Consider the following 17,847-nt stretch of genomic DNA (forward strand, 5'->3'; position numbering starts at 1 on the left):
GTCATGGGCCCAAGGTTAAAATCTTCGCGGTGCCATACCTTTTGACTCAAACATAGGTGGCCTCGGCCACCGCCCTCTTGTGAAGAGGTGTGTCTTGGTCGTTTGCTGGTGTGTTTGCCGTTGTTTTGTCGTTTCGTCGAGCTAAAGCCGTGTCTGTTTAGTTGCCGTGGCATGCTGGGCGGTACTACCGCTGGTGGTGCGCGGTACTACCGCTTATAAGCGGTACTACCGTCCCCCAGCGCGGTACTACCGCTAAGGGATGGGACCAGGGGGTTAAGTCGGGGCAGGGGGAGGTTTCTTCTCCCCCATACCCATTCACTTCGCCCCTCTTGTCTCTTCCTCTCTCCAGCCTCCTCTCGCCGCGGGAGGGCTCCGGCGGATCTCAGTCTCCGGGGCGTCCCTCTCCATTTCCCTTGGTGGAGTCGATTCCCACCTCGTCCTCTTGCCATGGATGCCGGTATTGCCCCCGTTCTTTCTTTCGTTTTGTTTCCTTTTTAGTTCTTGTTTCTTAGGGGCAATGGTGGTTGCATCTCTAGATTTTTGGCTAAATCTAGGCTTGAGTTGGTTGGAGAAAGCAACTAGACTATCTCGATTAGAGTTTGGTAGGATTATTTTTGAATTTGGTAGGCCGGTAGTGCCGGATCTGACCACGGTAGTAGGAACCCGCTGTTTCACTGCCTCGTGCTAAGAAACTGATGTTTCTCCGCCTCAAGCGGTACTACCGCTCTCTTGGAGCAGTACTACCGCTTGACCTAGAGCGGTACTACCGCTCTCTCTGGGGCGGTACCACCGCGGGCAGGTCACGGTACTACCGCTGCCTGCCATTTTCCATCATTTTCCTGCCTTACCTTGATCTTTTGTTGAGTTTGTTGGCTTCTGCTCGTTCTTTCTGGTTGTTTCGCGTTGTTCTTGTGTTTGGCTCCAGGTGATGACCGTTCCGAGCAGCAAGGTCGCCGTATCAACCCCGGGCGTGCCACATCAAAACGCTACCGCACCTTAGAGCCTGCCGGTGGTTCCTCGAGCACCCAACCGCCTCCAGCAAGTGCTTCTGCAAGTGTTCCTCCACCTCCTCAGCAATCGAAGCGAGCCGCCAACAAGCCAAAAGGGAAGACTGTGACTGAGATGACCAACAAGGAGTTTTGGGAGAAGCGTCGCCGCAACCCCTATGCGGTGGACCAAGAACCCACTTTGGTCAACCACCCGTTCTGGAACCGTTTTCAGTTTTCCATCTACTTTGATGTGATCAAGGCCAAGAAGAATCTTTTTGTTGATGTTCGCTCCATTGACACTGATGCTATGGAGAAGGATCCGGAGTACTTTGGCGAAGCTCTTCAGATGTGCACTCAGCTAAACATTCTCAGGATCATGCAATTCAATAAGGATTTCGATGCGGATTTGGTCGCTCAATTCTATGCCACCGTCCATCTTGGGACGGATGTCGACAGGACTCTGACATGGATGACCAATGGCAACCTGCTTTCTGTCAAGTGGAAGGCTTTCATGGAGTTGCTTGATGTGGTGGATACCGGGCTTGAGACTCCTGTCGGTTTCCGTCCTCACCGCAATGCTACATCCACCCACAAGCAAGCCCTTTGGCCCTACTGCACTGTGAAGATTCACCCAGTAACTGAGAAGAAGACCTATGAGCTGTCTCCGTATCTGGACATTCTTCATCGCATATTCCGTGAGACTCTCTTCCCTCGGATCGGGAATCTGGATATGGTCCACTCTTACCTCGTGGACATGCTCCTTTTCTGTCAGCGTGAGAAGGAAGCAAGCACTGGAGAGAGCCTGGATATCTCTCATGTCATGTGGTCTGAACTTCTATCTGCCGTGTCTGAGCGCAAGTGTCCTATCTATGGTCCATTCATCATGAGGCTCATTGAGAGGGCCTGGGCACAGACTTATCCCAGAGTGTTGCTAGAGACTGGAGACTTGGTGTCTCACGAGATCAAGCGTCTGAGGAAGAAGGACAACTGGACAGCGCCTCACACAGGGGGTCCATCTCCTACTGCTGCCACGGGGGGTCTGTCTGCTGATGCTGCTACTACTGCTGCCATGGGGACCGAGGGTGTGGCTGTTACTGATGATCCTGAGGAGAACTTTGGCCCCTCTAGTGCAGAACCGTCGTGGGCACAGAAGCTTAAGCGCAAGATGAAGAAGTTTTTCTGCATGGAGTCTCATGGTCAGTACATGACTCATGTGGCGGAGAAGCATGCCAGGACACGCCACAAGGAGCTCATGCGTCAGATGGGAGCAACTGTTGTCAGTGGGTCTGAGGGTCAGATCACTTAAGAGGAGGACTGGATTCATTAGAATTGCCACTGGACCGACTCTGATGCCGAGCAGTTTTCGACCCACGATGAAGATGCAGAGATGTGATGTTCGAGCTCTTCCTCCTCCCATCACCTAGAGTCGTAGTGTCACTCTATGCCCTTTTTGGTGTCTCGCTGCCAAAGGGGGAGAGAGTGTAGGGATTTGCTTCTTGTGTCGTGCTTTGAGTCGTCTTGTGTTTTCTTGTGTGTTCCTTCTTTGGTTTGGTTTGGTGTGAGACCTAAGTCCTAGTCATATGGTGTAAGACATATGCTCCCTATCGCTACCTTATTACTTATGTCATTTCAGAGTACTGTAGTTTATTGTGAGATGCATGCTTGTCCTGTTTACTCTCTTCTCTCATATATTTTGTGCTTAGTATTGTTGGACTATAAAATATAGGGGGAGTGTTGCTCCGAATGTGTGTGTCGTGCCTTCTCTAGGTGCACACATTCTGGGGGAGCCCGTCTATATTTTGTAGTTCTTAGTTTTCTTTGTTTCATCTCTTTTCCTTGCGCAAATCCCTAGTTGTCATCAATCCACCAAAAAGGGGGAGATTGTTACGGCATATCTCTCTCAAGGTAGTTTTGGTGATTGATGACAACATGTTTGCGGACTAATCTTGTGCGTTGAATTATTCACAGATTCTCCCCTGGCACGAGACGCTTTCTTCCCCTCGGAGTGTATTTCAAGACGGTGTAGCTCTTTCGTTTCTTTCTCGGTGGACTAGTTGCGTAGAGGGCACCGTACTATCAAGAGGGGGTCCGCTGGAGTTTTGCATGGGTGGAATCATCACGTACACATCAGCTTCTCACCCTCCGAGCTTTTCCTGTCCATTGAAGAGATCTCTCCTCTCTTTCTTGTTCTGTCTGGGTCTATGCGGCAGTACCGCGCACCCAGCGGTAGTACTGCTGAGAAGCCACAAGCGGCAGTACCGCTTCGCAGCGGTAGTACCGCTGGGGGCCTGGCACATCCGCCGTGTCCTCAGCATATTTGAGAGATCCCTTCTCTCTCGCGCGCGCCCCAGCGGTAGTACCGCACTGCCTGCGGTACTACGGCCGAAGGGTCACAAGCGGTAGTACCACTCCACAGCAGTACTTCCGCCCTTGACCCCACTGTCGTAGTACCGCTGGGTAGTCTGGCTCCTACCGCCTCGATTCGAGAGGTCTTTTTCTCGTGTCGGGTTTTGCGGCACTAGTCACGGTTGTAGTGGCGGTAGTACCGTTCCAGGAGCGGTAGTACCGCCCTACCACCGCGGTAGTACCGCATTTGGGTCCGTTCCCTACTAAGTCTCCTCAGTGCAGCAGTACCGCTGGTTGGCGCGGCAGTACCGTCGCCTGGCGGTAGTACCGCCCCCTCTCAGCGGTAGTACCGCCCTATGCGGGGCTGGTTGGTGGGGGGCAACGGGATTGTTTCCCCCACTATAAAAGGGAGTCCCCTTCTTCCTTCTCACTTACCTCTTCCTCCCCCAAGCTCCATTTATTGCTCAAGCTCCATTAAATACTCCAAGCTTCATTTCCGCCCGATCTATCTCTCTAGCCAATCAAAATTGTTGATTTGCTCGGGAGTGGTTGAGAATGCCCCGATCTACACTTCCACCAAGGGATTTTTGATTCCCCCACTCATCCCTAGCGGATCTTGTTACTCTTGGGTGTTTGAGCATCCTAGACGGTTGAGGTCACCTTGGAGCCATATTCCATTGCGGTGAAGCTTCGTGGTCTTGTTGGGAGCCTCCGATTAAGTTGTGGAGATTGCCCCAACCTTGTTTGTAAAGGTTCGGTCGCCGCCTTCAAGGACACCAATAGTGGAATCACGGCATATCGCATTGTGTGAGAGCGTGAGGAGAATACGGTGGCCCTAGTGGCTTCTTGGGGAGCATTGTGCCTCCACACCGCTCCAATGGAGACGTACTTCCCCTCAAAAGTAAGGAACTTCGGTAACACATCCTCATCTCCACCGGATCCATTCTTGGTTATCTCTTACCTTTACTTGTGCAAGCTCTTTATTGTTTCTACCCTTGCTTGCTTGTATGCTTGTTGTTATTGCATCATATAGGTTGCTCACCTAGTTGCACATCTAGACAACCTACTTTGATGCAAAGTTTAATATTGGTAAAGAAAAGCTAAAAATTGGTAGTTGCCTATTCACCCCCCCCCCCCTCTAGTCAACCATATCGATCCTTTCACGCCGCTTGTTACTTCGAATCTCTAGGTTTCGCGGATCATCAGCAAGGCAAGTAACACTTTGATCATATTTTTCCTACTACCCAGTTTTATTGCATTAGATCAATCCTCACACATTGCATGATTAGGATCTAATTAAATTGTGGGATGGGAAGTAGTTGAGGTAGTACCTATTACCTGTTTATTATCAAACCTTTGGGAGTTACTTCTACGTTTACTTATTATGCCAAGCTATGCTAGTAGACGTGGATTGGGTGAGTGATATCCATGAAAGATGTGAGTTTGTTAATTAATGGTTTATCTAAGGTGGCAACTTAAACACACATCTGGGTGGATTGAGGCACCTGGGTATTCCAGGACTTGCCTGTTTTCTTTTGGACCGCCACCCAGGCTCAAAGGGATCATGAGACTATTCATACTAGAAACTTCCGTGTGCAGCCACAAGCTATTATGGGCTCTAGCATAGTTGACTAAGTCGTGTGAACTCTTACAGTGGTAGACTAGCAGATGTAGGGGATGTAGGTGGTACGGTCTACCCGATCGTAAGGTGCTAGCGCTTCTGAAAGACTATGTCTCGGTCATCGGTCTTCTCAAACACCATGTAGTGCGAGAAACCAAACGGAGGCGATCGAGTCTTGTGGAGAAAAGTGCGCAAACCTCTGCAGAGTGTAATAAACAAATCATGATTAGCCGTGTCCCCAGTTATGGACATCTTGAGTATCTAGTACCTGGATTATCATGTGAATCTCAACATGTTACTCTAAATTAATTTTGTTGGGTTATGTTTAATGATGATGTTTAATTGGGATTGAGAATGCTGTCAACCATTCTCAATGTTTAACAACTACCATGATAGTAATTAAATTTTATTCCTTTGAAGTAGGGAAAAATTGGCTTTACGCAAAACTGTAACCATAGAGCTTTCCACCAGCCAAATATGCATATAGTATAGCTGTTTCATTCCATTACTCTCTATGTGTTACCTTGCCAGCATATTCCATGTGCTGACCCGTTTTTGGGCTGCAACGTTAATGTTGCAGACTTTTCAGACGATGATTAAGGAGTTTTAGGTCGTGGTTCTATACTCAATGATGCCGCTGGAGTTGATGGACTCACTTATCTTCCAAGCCTTCCGATGTTATCGTTATTATATGGCCTTAAGCCATATTTATTGTAATAAGTTCACTTATGAGACACTCGATGTAATAAGTGTGTGATTGCTACTCTGCTATAAATCCTCCGAGTACTATGTGGTGTCAGCATTACTGATCCAGGAATGACACCGGAGCACAGAGATCAGACTGTTTGAGGTCTGGTCACTACAATGGTCTTGCATAAGGAATAAGAATTCAAGTACCTCCTCACCCGCACAATCAATAGCACAAGCTATTTTAATCAGCTCATTCATTCCCAACTTCTTCCAAACCTCCTTCGCTTTCTGACAAAGAAATAGAACGTGATTTGTATCTTCTGGCCCATTCGAACATGATGGGCAGATTGGCAAAAAATTTATGTGTCTATTTGCAAGCGTAACCTGGCACGGGAGAGTTCCATGCAACGTACGTCAAATAAAGATCTTTACCTTTGCCATACATGAAAATTTCCAAATCTTAGACGAGATAGGGTTAACATTGGTTCTACCCATACCATTTGTATATTGCAATTTTTTTCCCACGTTGATGATTCCATTCCACCAAATAAGCAGATCGAACAGTGAACAAATCATTTTTTGTATAGCTCCAAGCAATGAAATCCGACATACTATGCATAGAGAGGGGAATAGCTGAAGTCGTCGAGCATCATTTGTCCACAATGTTTGCCTCACCAAATCTTCATCCCAAAAGTTCGTGACTGGATCAATAAGATCAGAGACCTTGGACAGAAGGTGCCCTCCTCTAGGAGTAATAATTTTCCTATTTGCACAATTCGGGATCCAAACATCTTTTTAAATATCGATATTTTGTCCATTTCCAATTCTCCAGATATAACCATTTTTCAGTGAATTAACTCCCGCCATAATGCTTTGCCCATAAAAGAAGTGACCTTTTTTAAGCTTGCATTCATCAAATCGCCATCAGAAAAATATTTAGCTTTCAATAGATGGGCACATACAGAATCCGGATTATCAAGGAGATGCCATGCTTGTTTAGCTAGTAATGCTAGACTGAAACAATGAATATCCTGGAATTACATACCTCCTTGATTTTTGGGACACACATCTTCCACCAAGCCATCCAATGCATCCTCTTCTGATTGTCCTCGTCTCCCCACCAAAATTATGACACCACGTCAATGATTCCCTTGCAATTTTTTAGGAATTTTAAAGATGGACATGGCATAGGCGGGGATAGCTTGCGCAATAGATATGAGCAAAATTTTCTTCCCTCCAACGGATAATAATTTCTCTTTCCATCCACTAATTTTTTGTATAATACGATCAATCAAGAATTGAAAACACTCACTGTTGTCCATACCCATGTTGGCAACCCAAATATTTGTCATTGAGAGCTTCAGTCATAATATCCAGAATCGGACAAATTTGCGCCATGTCTTCCACTTTTGTATTGAGGCTAAATAAGATGCTAGATTCTTGAACACTCACCATCAGCCCTGAGGCGGCACAATAAGAGTCCAGGACTGATTTTAAAGCTTCCGTGTTCATGGTATTGGCTCAGATAAGAATCAAAGAATTATCAGCAAAGAGGAGATTCGAATTGATGGGGCATCTCTGTAAACCTTTATTCCAGACATGTTTCCATTCTCCTCCGCATGAGCCAAGAGAGCAATCAGGCTCTTCGTACATAACAAGAATAAGTAGGGGAATAGAGGGTCTCCATGTCTCAAACCTCTCGTTGGCTTAAAACTCTTAGTTTCCTCTGTATTGAAGCGAACCCGGTACTCCACGATGGATACACATTGCATAACTAAGTTCACCCAGTTTTCTTGAAATCCCAGTGTCAACATAATCTCCTTCAAAAAAGGCCACTCCACTCGGTCATATGCTTTGTGCATGTCCGGTTTTAGGCGCCAACTAGGGGTTCAGGCGCCCACGCAACCACACTCTTGGGTCCGGCCCAAAACGCGCGCTCCCTGGCTCCCTCCTGGCTCGGTCACGTCGCTTCACAGCTGATGAACACGGTTGATCATTCAACCATTGACTTTAGAAAAAAACATGAATTAAAAAATGTACATGATTTTTTTTTAAGTTCACAAATTTGAAAAAGTTCATCAGTTTTGAAAACAGTTCATCATAATTGAAAAAATTTCATTGATTGATTTGCAAAATAATCATTGAATAAAAAAGTTCATCAATTTTGAAAAAAAAAAGTTCACAAATCTGTCAAAAATTTCATTGATTTTGAAAAAAAAAAGAGTTCATAAATTTGGAAAAAATGGAGTTCTTTAAAAAAATTCGCAAAAAAACATCTAATTTTTAAAAACAAGAAATTCTTTATAAAGAGAAAAACCCAAGTAAAACCGTAACTGAACCACAAACCAGGAAAACTGGTTTGGGAAGCTTCCCAAAACTAGGCTTTCACGAACGTGAGAAAAGAAATAAAAGGCCTGGCTGGCACGGCCCAGATGGCCAGCCTGGCTGGCACGGCCCAGATGGCCAGCTCTGTTAGCGACGCAACAGCTGGACCAGCACGGTCCGGCCCAGGAACCCTCTCGTCACTCCCTGTTGTTGTTGTGTGACCCCTCCAACGAAACCCCTGTCCCCATCTCCTCCCACCCCGGCGGCCGCACCCCCGCCCGCCATGGCTCCTTCGGCGTCACACCTCGTCGACGAGCTCCTGGAGGAGATCTTCCTCCGACTGCCCACCCCGGCCGCGCTCGCACGCGCCTCAACCACCTCCCCCCGCTTCCGCCGCATCATCACCGACCGCTCCTTCCTCCGCCGCTTCCGCAAACTCCACCCGCCGCCGCTCCTCGGGTTCGCCGACGAACGTGCAGGCTTCCACCCCGCCGAAGCGCCCCATTCCTCCGCGCCGCTCGCCCGTGCCCTCGCCGACACCGCTGATTTCACCTACTCCTTCGTCCCCAAGCCCAGTAATGACCACTCCTGGCGTCCCTGCAACGTCCGCGACGGCCGCGTCCTCCTCGAGAGCAGCCGATACGGGACCTTCAGAGAGCTCGCGGTGTGCGATCCGTTGTCACGGCGCTACGTGCTGCTTCCGCCCATGCCCGAGCACATGTCAGTCCAGGAACAGCGCCCTTGGGAATTCAGGTCCATCCTGGCTCCCATTGCCGAGGAGGATGAGGATGAGACGTCGTTCAAGGTGATATGCTTTGCGGACTATGAAACCAAGCTGGATGTGTTTGTCTTCTCTTCAGTCACACGCCAGTGGTGCATTGCTGCATCTCCCAGCTGGATTTCTTTGGGCGCGGACCGCCCATGGGGGCTGCGCGTGGTGTTTGGGGAATCCCGTGGCTTCTCCTGTTTTGACTATGTACGTGGCTGCTTCTACTCGGCGTCGCCATGGAAAGACAGGTTGCTCGTGCTGGACACACGGACAATGGAGATTTCCACTGTCAATGATCGCACTGGCTACCATATGCAGCTCAGATGGCTCCCTGGCCAGGCAGAAGGAGTTTCTGCCAGAGACAATGGGCTGGGCAGACTCCGCCCTGCTCAAGTAAGAAGTCTGCCTGCCATTGTAGTGGGTAGAGAAGGAGCACTTGAGATGTTTTCTCTTGTCGGGGATCACAGTCCAAATGGATCGTTTCATCTCTATCACACAGCTCAGGATACTAACAGTGAATCTCCCAAGGAATGGCAGCTGGAGAACATTATACAGTTGCCTGGCCAGTATGATTATTTCACCTTGGGCGCGGCTGAGGGATTCTTATTCCTTGGAGCCACTTCAGAAGACCAGTTGGATATTGATGAAGACTCACCAGTGTGGTTGTCGAAGACTGACTGGGATGTAGATTATTTTTCGCTGGATGTCAAGACTTCTGAACTTGCAAAGGTTTGTAGGAGGAGGAGGGAATTCTTCCACTATGAAGATGTTTACTGGTACTTTGGCTTCCCTCCATCTTTGTCAAAACCAAGTATATGAAGCGGTAAGTCCATTTTTGCTCATGTTCGTTGTGCTTTGCTGCCCTAATTGTTCATGCAGCAAAATATTGTTTTATGATATTATGATAACTTATCAAACCAGGGAAGGTGGCCATGATTTCATTTGTCTCCATCTTGTTCAGCAACTGCCATGTGACCGCAATTTCATTTCATTCCAGCAAAGACATTGTAGGCCTTGGGAACATGAGGCTTTAATTTACCATTCAGATCTTTTGTTTTTGCTACCTTTTGTCTGTATCGCTTCCTAACTGGAACATGATGGCTCTTGGACTCTTTGAAATAGTGACCGAACAGCTTATGTGCTTTGATTCTTTAATACTGTATTTTCAGTTTTGCATATCAGGCCTTAGCCTACCTATGGTAGCAAATCTATTGCATATTGTGAGTTTCTTATTAGAGTTAACTAAAACACATCTGCAGGGACAAACACATTTGGAGTCTCTTGTTTGGGCTATGCGATGCTTTTGAGAAGAAATGGAGGATATACAAGATGGTGATGCAAATATGCTGGCTAGATATAGTACTCGAGCCCTGGTATTATTTATCAGGAACTATCCATTATGTACTTCACTATATATGTCCGTGTGCAGCATATTTCAGCGAGACATGTTGTAGGAGGTGAATTTGTATATGTACTTTGTTGTAGGCAAGCTTAATTTTATCGAACTCTAATATGTAAGAGTCATGTGTTGGGAGAATGACACACCCTAAACCTATTTGTGGTGGTGTGTTCACATGCCTGGACCTAGTTGTGGTTGCAGCCACAAACAATATGCTTCTGCTCGCTATGTTCATCCAGCTTCCATGCATCTGATGATTCATGACTGTTTTAGTTATTTTTGCTGATGCTGTTTTCAGTGTTTATGTGGGGTACTTTTTTGAAGTCATTTTCAGTGTTTACCTTTTCAGAGTCAGGAATGCAAATTTGATAATGTCCTGTTCAAGTATATTTTGAAGCAATCCACAAAATACTCATTGTCACTCTGATTTTAGGCTGGCACAACACACTCCACTCTGCCAAAAGTATTAAATTGTGTGTTGCATTCGATGACAATAGCAAATGCAGAAGTTCCAATGATAAAAATTCTGTGAACAGTCTAAAATTTTGCATACTGAACCTGAAACGTTAAGCCCTAGAAATCAACCACCTGATTGAACAAGTCCAAAATCTTTTAAGCACCGACAATTGCCTCTTGAGTTATTTTCATCCAAGAATCACTGACAAGTTATGAACATTCTACAAAATTAATACATGCAGAAGGTAGATGACAACAAGTCATGAACATTCCAAAGAATTTTGAGCTATCTACATATCTCAAGCAAATTTCGCAGCCTTCCTTGATGACCAACAAAGATTTTGAGCTATCTACGTATATCACCAATATAGAACATCTCAGTGCCAGTTCACCTTGGTGAATCCCATCCCCAATATGAAATATATCAGCTCCTTTTTCCTCACTGTAATGGAGTCGAGACCAACTGGCGAGTTTTCTCCTTGATCATGTTTGAGATTGGCTGCCAGCCCATCAGCCATGGCTTCCTACTTGCAGGGAGCGCAAAATTGAGCTCAAACATCTCCTTGCTGATGTTCCCACCCTCACAGAAGCCAACCAGCCGGGCCACTATGTCGGCGCTCTCTTCAATGTGCGCTTTGTCGTTGGGATCTGCCCAGAGCTTGTTCACAAGCTGCAGCTTCCGCTGCTTCGCCTCGAGGGGGACTTGCCATTTGATGAAGAGGCGCTCCCGCTCCTCTTCTGTCAGCCTTGAGCCCATCCTTCTCGCAAGAAATTCTCGCTCATTCCTCAACGCCTTCATGCTGCAGCAATGCACAAATGGATGGAATTTGTAAGAAGTAAGAAAACCATTTTGGAGACAAATAACACCTACACGGGACGAGTTGAATGATGTAGGTAACAAAGCAGGGTAGAACAATATCACCAAAAGACACTAGAAGCATGTCGGTTTGTCATCGTATTTACCTTGAGGCTAGAGAAACTGCTGGGTCATCACCAAGTGCAGCAGGGCTTGCGTCACCGACCTCAGCGAAATGCTGCTGCAGCCATGTCAATCTTCTGACTTCAACCTCGATGTATATCTGATCAGCCATATCCCCTCTGAATAACAGGTAGAACTGGGTCCTGTGTATGATTGATACATGACAGAGATCCCACAATTGTATAATGTGCTGCATCTGCTCCTTAAATAATATCTCCCATGATTCAGGACCATCCTGTTGAGATCCAGCATTTTCAACTGGATCTTCATCCATCTCATTTGCTTTGCCTTCGTTAGATTCCAACTCCAATACCTGTAAGAACATTCCAAGAGAACATGTTTTAGCAGGGGAATAAAGATAATTTCTCGACATAACAAATTGAATGTGTGTGCAAGATCAAGTGAGATCAGAAACCAGAACCTGGCAGACAAGTAGCTGCTTTTGGTACTGAAGTTTTGCCACTCTCTCCTTCAGTTCAGTGACATAATCCCTAATACTTCTCACGTTTTCTTCGGCGGCATTTTGGAACATCTTCTGCATTCTTTTCATGTTCACTGAGCTGGATCGCCTGTAGCGTGGAGTTTCATCGCGTGATGATAAATCCCCAGTGTCTCCACTCTTGGTGGGAGTAGCCTTTTCTGAACCCTCGTGGGACACCTTGTCCCCCTCTGGAGCCCTATTTTCAACTTCCAACTCCAAAGGCGTGCTAGAAGAATGGGGAGAGCAAGGTGCTCTTATCAGATTTGGTCTGTTGCTTATACCCAGTGGAAGAAGCGTCCTCTTCTTCTTTGATCTGTTGGAGTTCGGAGTAGTCTCAACATTTGGAAGTGACATCACCAATTTATCAATAGATCTCTGCACATTTTCTAGTTTTGCCTCAAGTTTGGCAATGTCACTGTCCTGCAGATGAAGTCTAGTAATTTCATCTTTCAAATCAGACCCATTTCCTTCATCTGTAACCATCTCAACATCTCTGTTCTCAGATCTAACAGACTGCATCTCCCTGATTTCTGCCTGAAGTTTAGCAATAGTTTCTGCTGCATCTTGGTTCCCATGCTTGTGGCATTCAACCTCCTTGTGCAGTACATCAATTGCTCGGTTCGCTTCAACCTCAAGTTGTTGTTGTAGCTGCTCAAGCTTGCGAATTTCATGCTTTAACATAAATGGAGCAGTGGATGATTGTCTAACCGAGCTCCTTATCTTAATCTTATTATTACTTGGCTCAGAGAACGTGAGGCACTTTCTGGTCTTTTGTGGTGAGTCAAAGGGATTCCACCCCTGCAATGAAAGCATGGATTTGGATAATATTTAGTTTACAGTTGCAAGTCAGAACTTCAAAAGTTCTGGAAGAAGAAAGGAAGAAAGGGCCTTACTGGCTGGTTATCACCCGTCCTTTTTTGTATTTCTTCAAGTGCTAACTGTGCGCTATCTCGTTGCTTCCGTAGCTCTTCCATCTCCAGTTCCATCTGCATGGTTGTTGAGGACCAGTTACAAATGATAATGTTCTTATTCGATGAATTCTGAAAAGTCAGAGTATTTCACCCTTGGTCAGAGACCTTACCTGCTTAATCTTTCTGGCGAGGATATCAGAGGAAGAGGAGGCACGGTCAGGGGTCCTCAGTTCTGCTTCTAGCCTAGCAACTTCTGTCTGTAGATGCTTAACAAGTTGCTTATCGGATACAACCTGTATGGGCAATGGAGTGGTGAGTTGACTTCAGCAACTAAAGGTAAGACAAAGAAATGCAGTCTCACTTGACTCTTACCATGTTAACTTTTGCAGTATTTGTGACCTCCTTGGCACATGTCGCAAAGAATAAAGTATTCCTAGATTGTTCTGCATGTGTTAGGGCTGGGCTCATGGTGCAGATGATGGCTGTTCTTGCATTTCCACCCAAAGAAAGCTGCAGAATACGGGTGAGCTTTGAATCCCGGTAGGGTATGTGGCCACTTCTCTTCTCTGAGCTGCAATGCAAGTTTACAATTATTTCTTTTGGAGTTCCAATAACGATGGCCTGTTCTCACTAGATTTTTGCTATTTAAATCGAGAAAACCGATATCAATGACATGCAATACTTTTACACACATAATGTGAATGACATTTCAGCAATTATATGCATTCTAAAAGAAGATGTAGCCACTTCTGAAACATGAAAAACATATCTGCTTAGCAAGAATATGTTCATCTTAATAATTTCAGCAATTTTATATTGTAATAATTAGAAGTGCAAAACCTTAGTGTTTCACTTAAAATAGTAGCTTAGCAACAATATGTTCTGTCTGATGCAGTTCATGAGCACTTGTGCTGTGCACTCTCTTGTGAAACTCATTAGGAGGCAAGTGCCCACTAATTTGCTGAGAGGCGCTACATATCCAACAGATAACAAATATAATTCATACTAATGAATTAGTTGCAAGTAATTTGGGGACTCATTTCATGATAGTGCAGAGAAGACGCTACTAACAGTAAATACATCTGATCCAAACCAATGATGTACAAGTGGAAATTTTGTTTTTGAGAAATCCAAACCTTAACTTTCGGATGACAGTAGTCAAAGTCAACAAGCTGCGATTAATATGGCCGCCTTCTTTCAATCTTGCACCAATTGCATGTGTTTGTGCAGCACGCTCGCTTCCAGCAAGGTCAACAAAATTCTGCGAACAAAGCAAAAGTTAATTTGAACGGATTGACCATAATCAGCATACCATTCTCCAAAAGCAGCAAAGTAAGCATACCAAGTTAGCAACAAAAGATTTAACACAGCCTGATGCTTCACGGAGCCTACTCTCCACAGTCTGGATATACATATACACAAAAGAAAGGTTAATCATCTCCTCTGTATGCTTTCCTCACAAAGATCGAATCTAAACCAGAATGGTTCTTCTTATACATACCAGCCTAATGATTTGGTGCGAACGTGAACTTGCGTCGTTTAGTGCAGTTTCCCCAACCTGTCTTTGTTCTGCAGTTATTTGGAAGCTCATTAGGTAACTATCACTACACTATCTTCTTCTTTTCTAAGATGGTAGGCTATGCATATGTAGCAGTACCTTCACAAATGCCTATTAGATGCCTTAGATGTTGGCTATCCTTGGCGATTTCTTCATCCAACTTCTCCACGATGGTTCCTTTCTGTTTAATCATATATACATATTATTTCATTGCTGCTGCATGAAATAGGACTTATAGTGTATTAATTCGACAAGATTGCAAACCTCAGGATCATCTAACAAGCGAAGGGGACCAGAGTCAGGTCGTAGAAGATCCTTCACATTCTCATTGTATATTTCCATAGCAGATATCTTGATAATAAATTCCCTTTCAGGATTCTAAGCAATCAACAAAAGCAAGAAAAAGTCATGGTTTGCTTCAAACTTGTTAGAAAACATTCTTGGATAACTGCTCAAAATGATTTGCTTCGACAGATCTGCACAACTGAGCCTATAAAAAAGACAACTACTCACGTTGTCGATGTGTTTGTAAATGTCACGGACAGCGCTCTCTGTCACACCTCTCATGGTGAATGTTTTGCCACTGCTTGTCTGACCATAAGCAAAGATTGTGGCTGCAAAACCAAGACAAGGAAAGGGTCACTCACAGATCGACGTTCCACTACAACCAAGCTACAAAGTGAGCAGCAGTATACCATTGATGCCTGTCAATGCAGACATAGCAACATCCTTAGCTCCATCTTCATAAACCAAGTCTGTCTGGCATGCTGGCCCAAACACCTTATCTGCAAAGAGATACAGGAATGAATTGGTTATTCAGAAGGTCACTTTTACGATACAGAATTGCTTCAGCTATTCAGTGATGAATCGTTGGACAGTGTACCAAAAGTGTAGGAGGTGGGTGCTGCCCGGTCCTGTGACGGACCCGTGTATAAGATTGTCTGACTGTCAGCGCATTCCCATGCCACCTTCTGGTCCTTCATGGCCAACTCCCTCTTGCTCAATGGTCGCACCCTCACAGTGACAAGGATCTTCTCCTCCTGGGCTCTGGAGCTGCCACCAGGGGTAACCATTGGTGTGCGTTGAATCTTTGATGCAGGGGTGCTTGGTGTTGGGGGTCTCGATGTACTCATTTTGTAAAATCCCCGAGGTCCTTCAAGTCTTCAATGTGAAGTGGACCCAGGAAGGATGTGCAAAATAGCAATTATCCAGCTTCCTCAAGAAACTAGTCTGGGAAGGGACACCAGGATCTGCAACAATGCAACAATGGTCAGGTTCAAAATTCCTAGAACAATAAGATTAATATCATATAAAATGAAGTGGCAGCTCATTATCATTCATCATAAACAAAAACATTGACAAATTGCCAAGGAAATTGAAGACCTTGTTGGGGGCCTGAGAAATACTTTTACTTCCGGAAGTAGTATGACACATCGATCTAGCTAGCTAGCAGCAGTTCGATATTTCAAAAAAAAAGTGTCTGATCGTTCGAAAGGGAACGCCAGATTCAACTACACAGCAGTTCAAGCACAGATCCGGCTTTTCTCCATTTCAAAGAGCGACGATTACATGAAGCGAATCCAAAGAAACGAACTAATTTACAAGCAATCGGTCCTAACCACGTCGCACGGCACGGGTCACGTTCCCATGCCGCCTAATCAAATCACCCAATCCGTCGTGGTTATTAAACAGAAACAAAAGGACCGCCCAATCAACCACCGGGGGGAAAAGGAAACCTAATTAATAGCACACTACGCTTATTATACAGAAACCAAAAAGCACTTCCGGCAACTAATTTCCAAATCTGCAGCGCCCGCGGACGGGGGGAGTCGGAAATGCCGGCAGCCACTTGTTCATCGGTCGAGCGCACGGCATCTATGACGGCCGCCGGCTCCGCCGCAGATCGGAGCACCGGGCGGCCTCAAGAGGGCTCCACTTGCCGTTCCCGGGCGCAGAAGCCAGATGGGGCACAGACGAATTGGGGGGAAAGTCTGCTGCGGGTCAGGCTCCGTCACGAGGGTAGAAACCACTCACCAGAGCAGCGATCCGAGGACGCCCGCCGCCACCGCCGGTACCGGGGCGCGAGGCGAGGACGAGGAGTGGGACGGCGGGGAGGCTTGTGCTGCTCCCGCTGGCGGTGCGGCGCTCCCGTTTGAATTCTCCGGCTGGGGAGAGAGAGGGGGAGCGGGGTGGGGTGTGGGGTGAGTGAGTGAGGCGAGGAGGCCGCAACGGCACTTTGGGTTTGGGAAGGTGTTTCCGCAACTCGCCGCTTCTTGATGGCGCCGCGGGTGCCGCTGGCAGTGGGGCCCGTTCGCCGTTCGGTTTGACCCCACGTGCTTCCCGATGGGGTTGCTCCTAGGATACCAGCCACCTGGCTCGTGGACCCCAAACGAGGTCCAACGGTCGACTCCACGGCTTTGAATTAATCACGCTGAATTCCATTTACCTCGTTCTTATTACACCAAATTAAATCTCATTGAGTGTTTTGACTCTTCCCCACTACATCAAGTATATTTTCGACTTACTGCCTCCGTCCTGGTTTAATAGCCATCCTCGTATTTTGGGTCGTATTTTGACCATGATTTTAATTAACTATAAAAAAAATACCCCCTCTGTTCCTAAATATAAGACCTTGTAGAGATTCTAATATGGACTACTACATACGAAGCAAAATGAATGAATCTACACTCTAAAATATGTCTATATAGTACATTCGTATGTAGTTCGTATTAAAATCTCCAGAAAGACTTATATTTAGAAACGGATGGAGTATAAGTTACACATAGCAAAAATAATGCCATTGGAAACTATACATGCAAATACGAATCTAACAATATTTTTTTATGACATGCATTAACTCCTACTAGTCAAATATGTGGTCAAAGTTTAAGCCAAACTACAATGGGGATTACCAAATTCAAACTAAGGTAGTACCGTCTCTAGACCGATTCAAATTGGTCCAAAAATATTCAACTCGATGGAGCATTTTTGGACCAATTTGCATTGTCGAGTATTTTTAGATCGATTCAACTCGATCAAACATTTTTGGACCAATTTGAACCGGTTGAGCATTTTTAGATCGGTTCAATTCATTCAGGCAATTTTAGACTCAATTTATCCAATTAAGCATTTTTTAGATTAAGTCTATTCTCTGGAACCTGGTTGAGGAGAGTCGGACATGGGGCCCGGTTATGTTCGGTTTGCCTCATGTTAGTATATATAATTACTGTTAATTAAAGTAGGATTTATATTCCCATTTTTAATGGTTCAAGTAGTTATTGTTATTCTCTAACTAGTAAATGTGTACGTGCAATGCATGTTGA

General features: G+C 45.6%; 2 protein-coding genes across 2 annotated transcripts; one reads left to right on the forward strand and one right to left on the reverse strand.

Annotated features, from left to right (window-relative positions):
• Window positions 1-8,197: 8,197 nt before the first annotated feature.
• On the forward strand, window positions 8,198-10,388 carry LOC123132130 (uncharacterized). The gene is made up of 2 exons (XM_044551888.1): window positions 8,198-9,563; window positions 10,000-10,388. The coding sequence occupies exon 1, from the start codon at window positions 8,255-8,257 to the stop codon at window positions 9,557-9,559; it is 1,305 nt and encodes a 434-aa protein (XP_044407823.1). The 5' UTR covers window positions 8,198-8,254; the 3' UTR covers window positions 9,560-9,563; window positions 10,000-10,388.
• Window positions 10,389-10,744: 356 nt separating this feature from the next.
• Window positions 10,745-16,754, reverse strand: LOC123132132 (kinesin-like protein KIN-7A). Its single transcript, XM_044551889.1, has 15 exons — window positions 16,559-16,754; window positions 15,408-15,774; window positions 15,220-15,309; window positions 15,038-15,138; window positions 14,789-14,902; window positions 14,624-14,705; window positions 14,468-14,535; window positions 14,309-14,368; window positions 14,103-14,227; window positions 13,339-13,537; window positions 13,137-13,259; window positions 12,949-13,041; window positions 11,996-12,853; window positions 11,559-11,887; window positions 10,745-11,395 (listed from the first exon to the last, which is right to left on the reverse strand). The coding sequence occupies exons 2-15, from the start codon at window positions 15,655-15,657 to the stop codon at window positions 11,035-11,037; spliced, it is 2,853 nt and encodes a 950-aa protein (XP_044407824.1). The 5' UTR covers window positions 15,658-15,774; window positions 16,559-16,754; the 3' UTR covers window positions 10,745-11,034.
• Between the last annotated feature and the right edge of the window lie 1,093 nt (window positions 16,755-17,847).

The sequence above is a fragment of the Triticum aestivum genome, chromosome 6A (genome assembly GCF_018294505.1).
Source record: "Triticum aestivum cultivar Chinese Spring chromosome 6A, IWGSC CS RefSeq v2.1, whole genome shotgun sequence".
Lineage (NCBI taxonomy): Eukaryota > Viridiplantae > Streptophyta > Magnoliopsida > Poales > Poaceae > Triticum > Triticum aestivum.

What these genes read in the sequence shown, in the direction of transcription:
- LOC123132132 (XM_044551889.1), bottom strand. Translation starts at nt 15,657, where the DNA reads ATGAGTACATCGAGACCCCCAACACCAAGCACCCCTGCATCAAAGATT. An exon ending in ACCCACCTCCTACACTTTTG is followed by an intron (nt 15,310 to 15,407) that starts GTACACTGTCCA and finishes ATCTCTTTGCAG; the next exon opens with ATAAGGTGTTTGGGCCAGCA. An exon ending in GCTTGTTAGATGATCCTGAG is followed by an intron (nt 14,706 to 14,788) that starts GTTTGCAATCTT and finishes ATGATTAAACAG; the next exon opens with AAAGGAACCATCGTGGAGAA.
- LOC123132130 (XM_044551888.1), top strand. Translation starts at nt 8,255, where the DNA reads ATGGCTCCTTCGGCGTCACACCTCGTCGACGAGCTCCTGGAGGAGATC.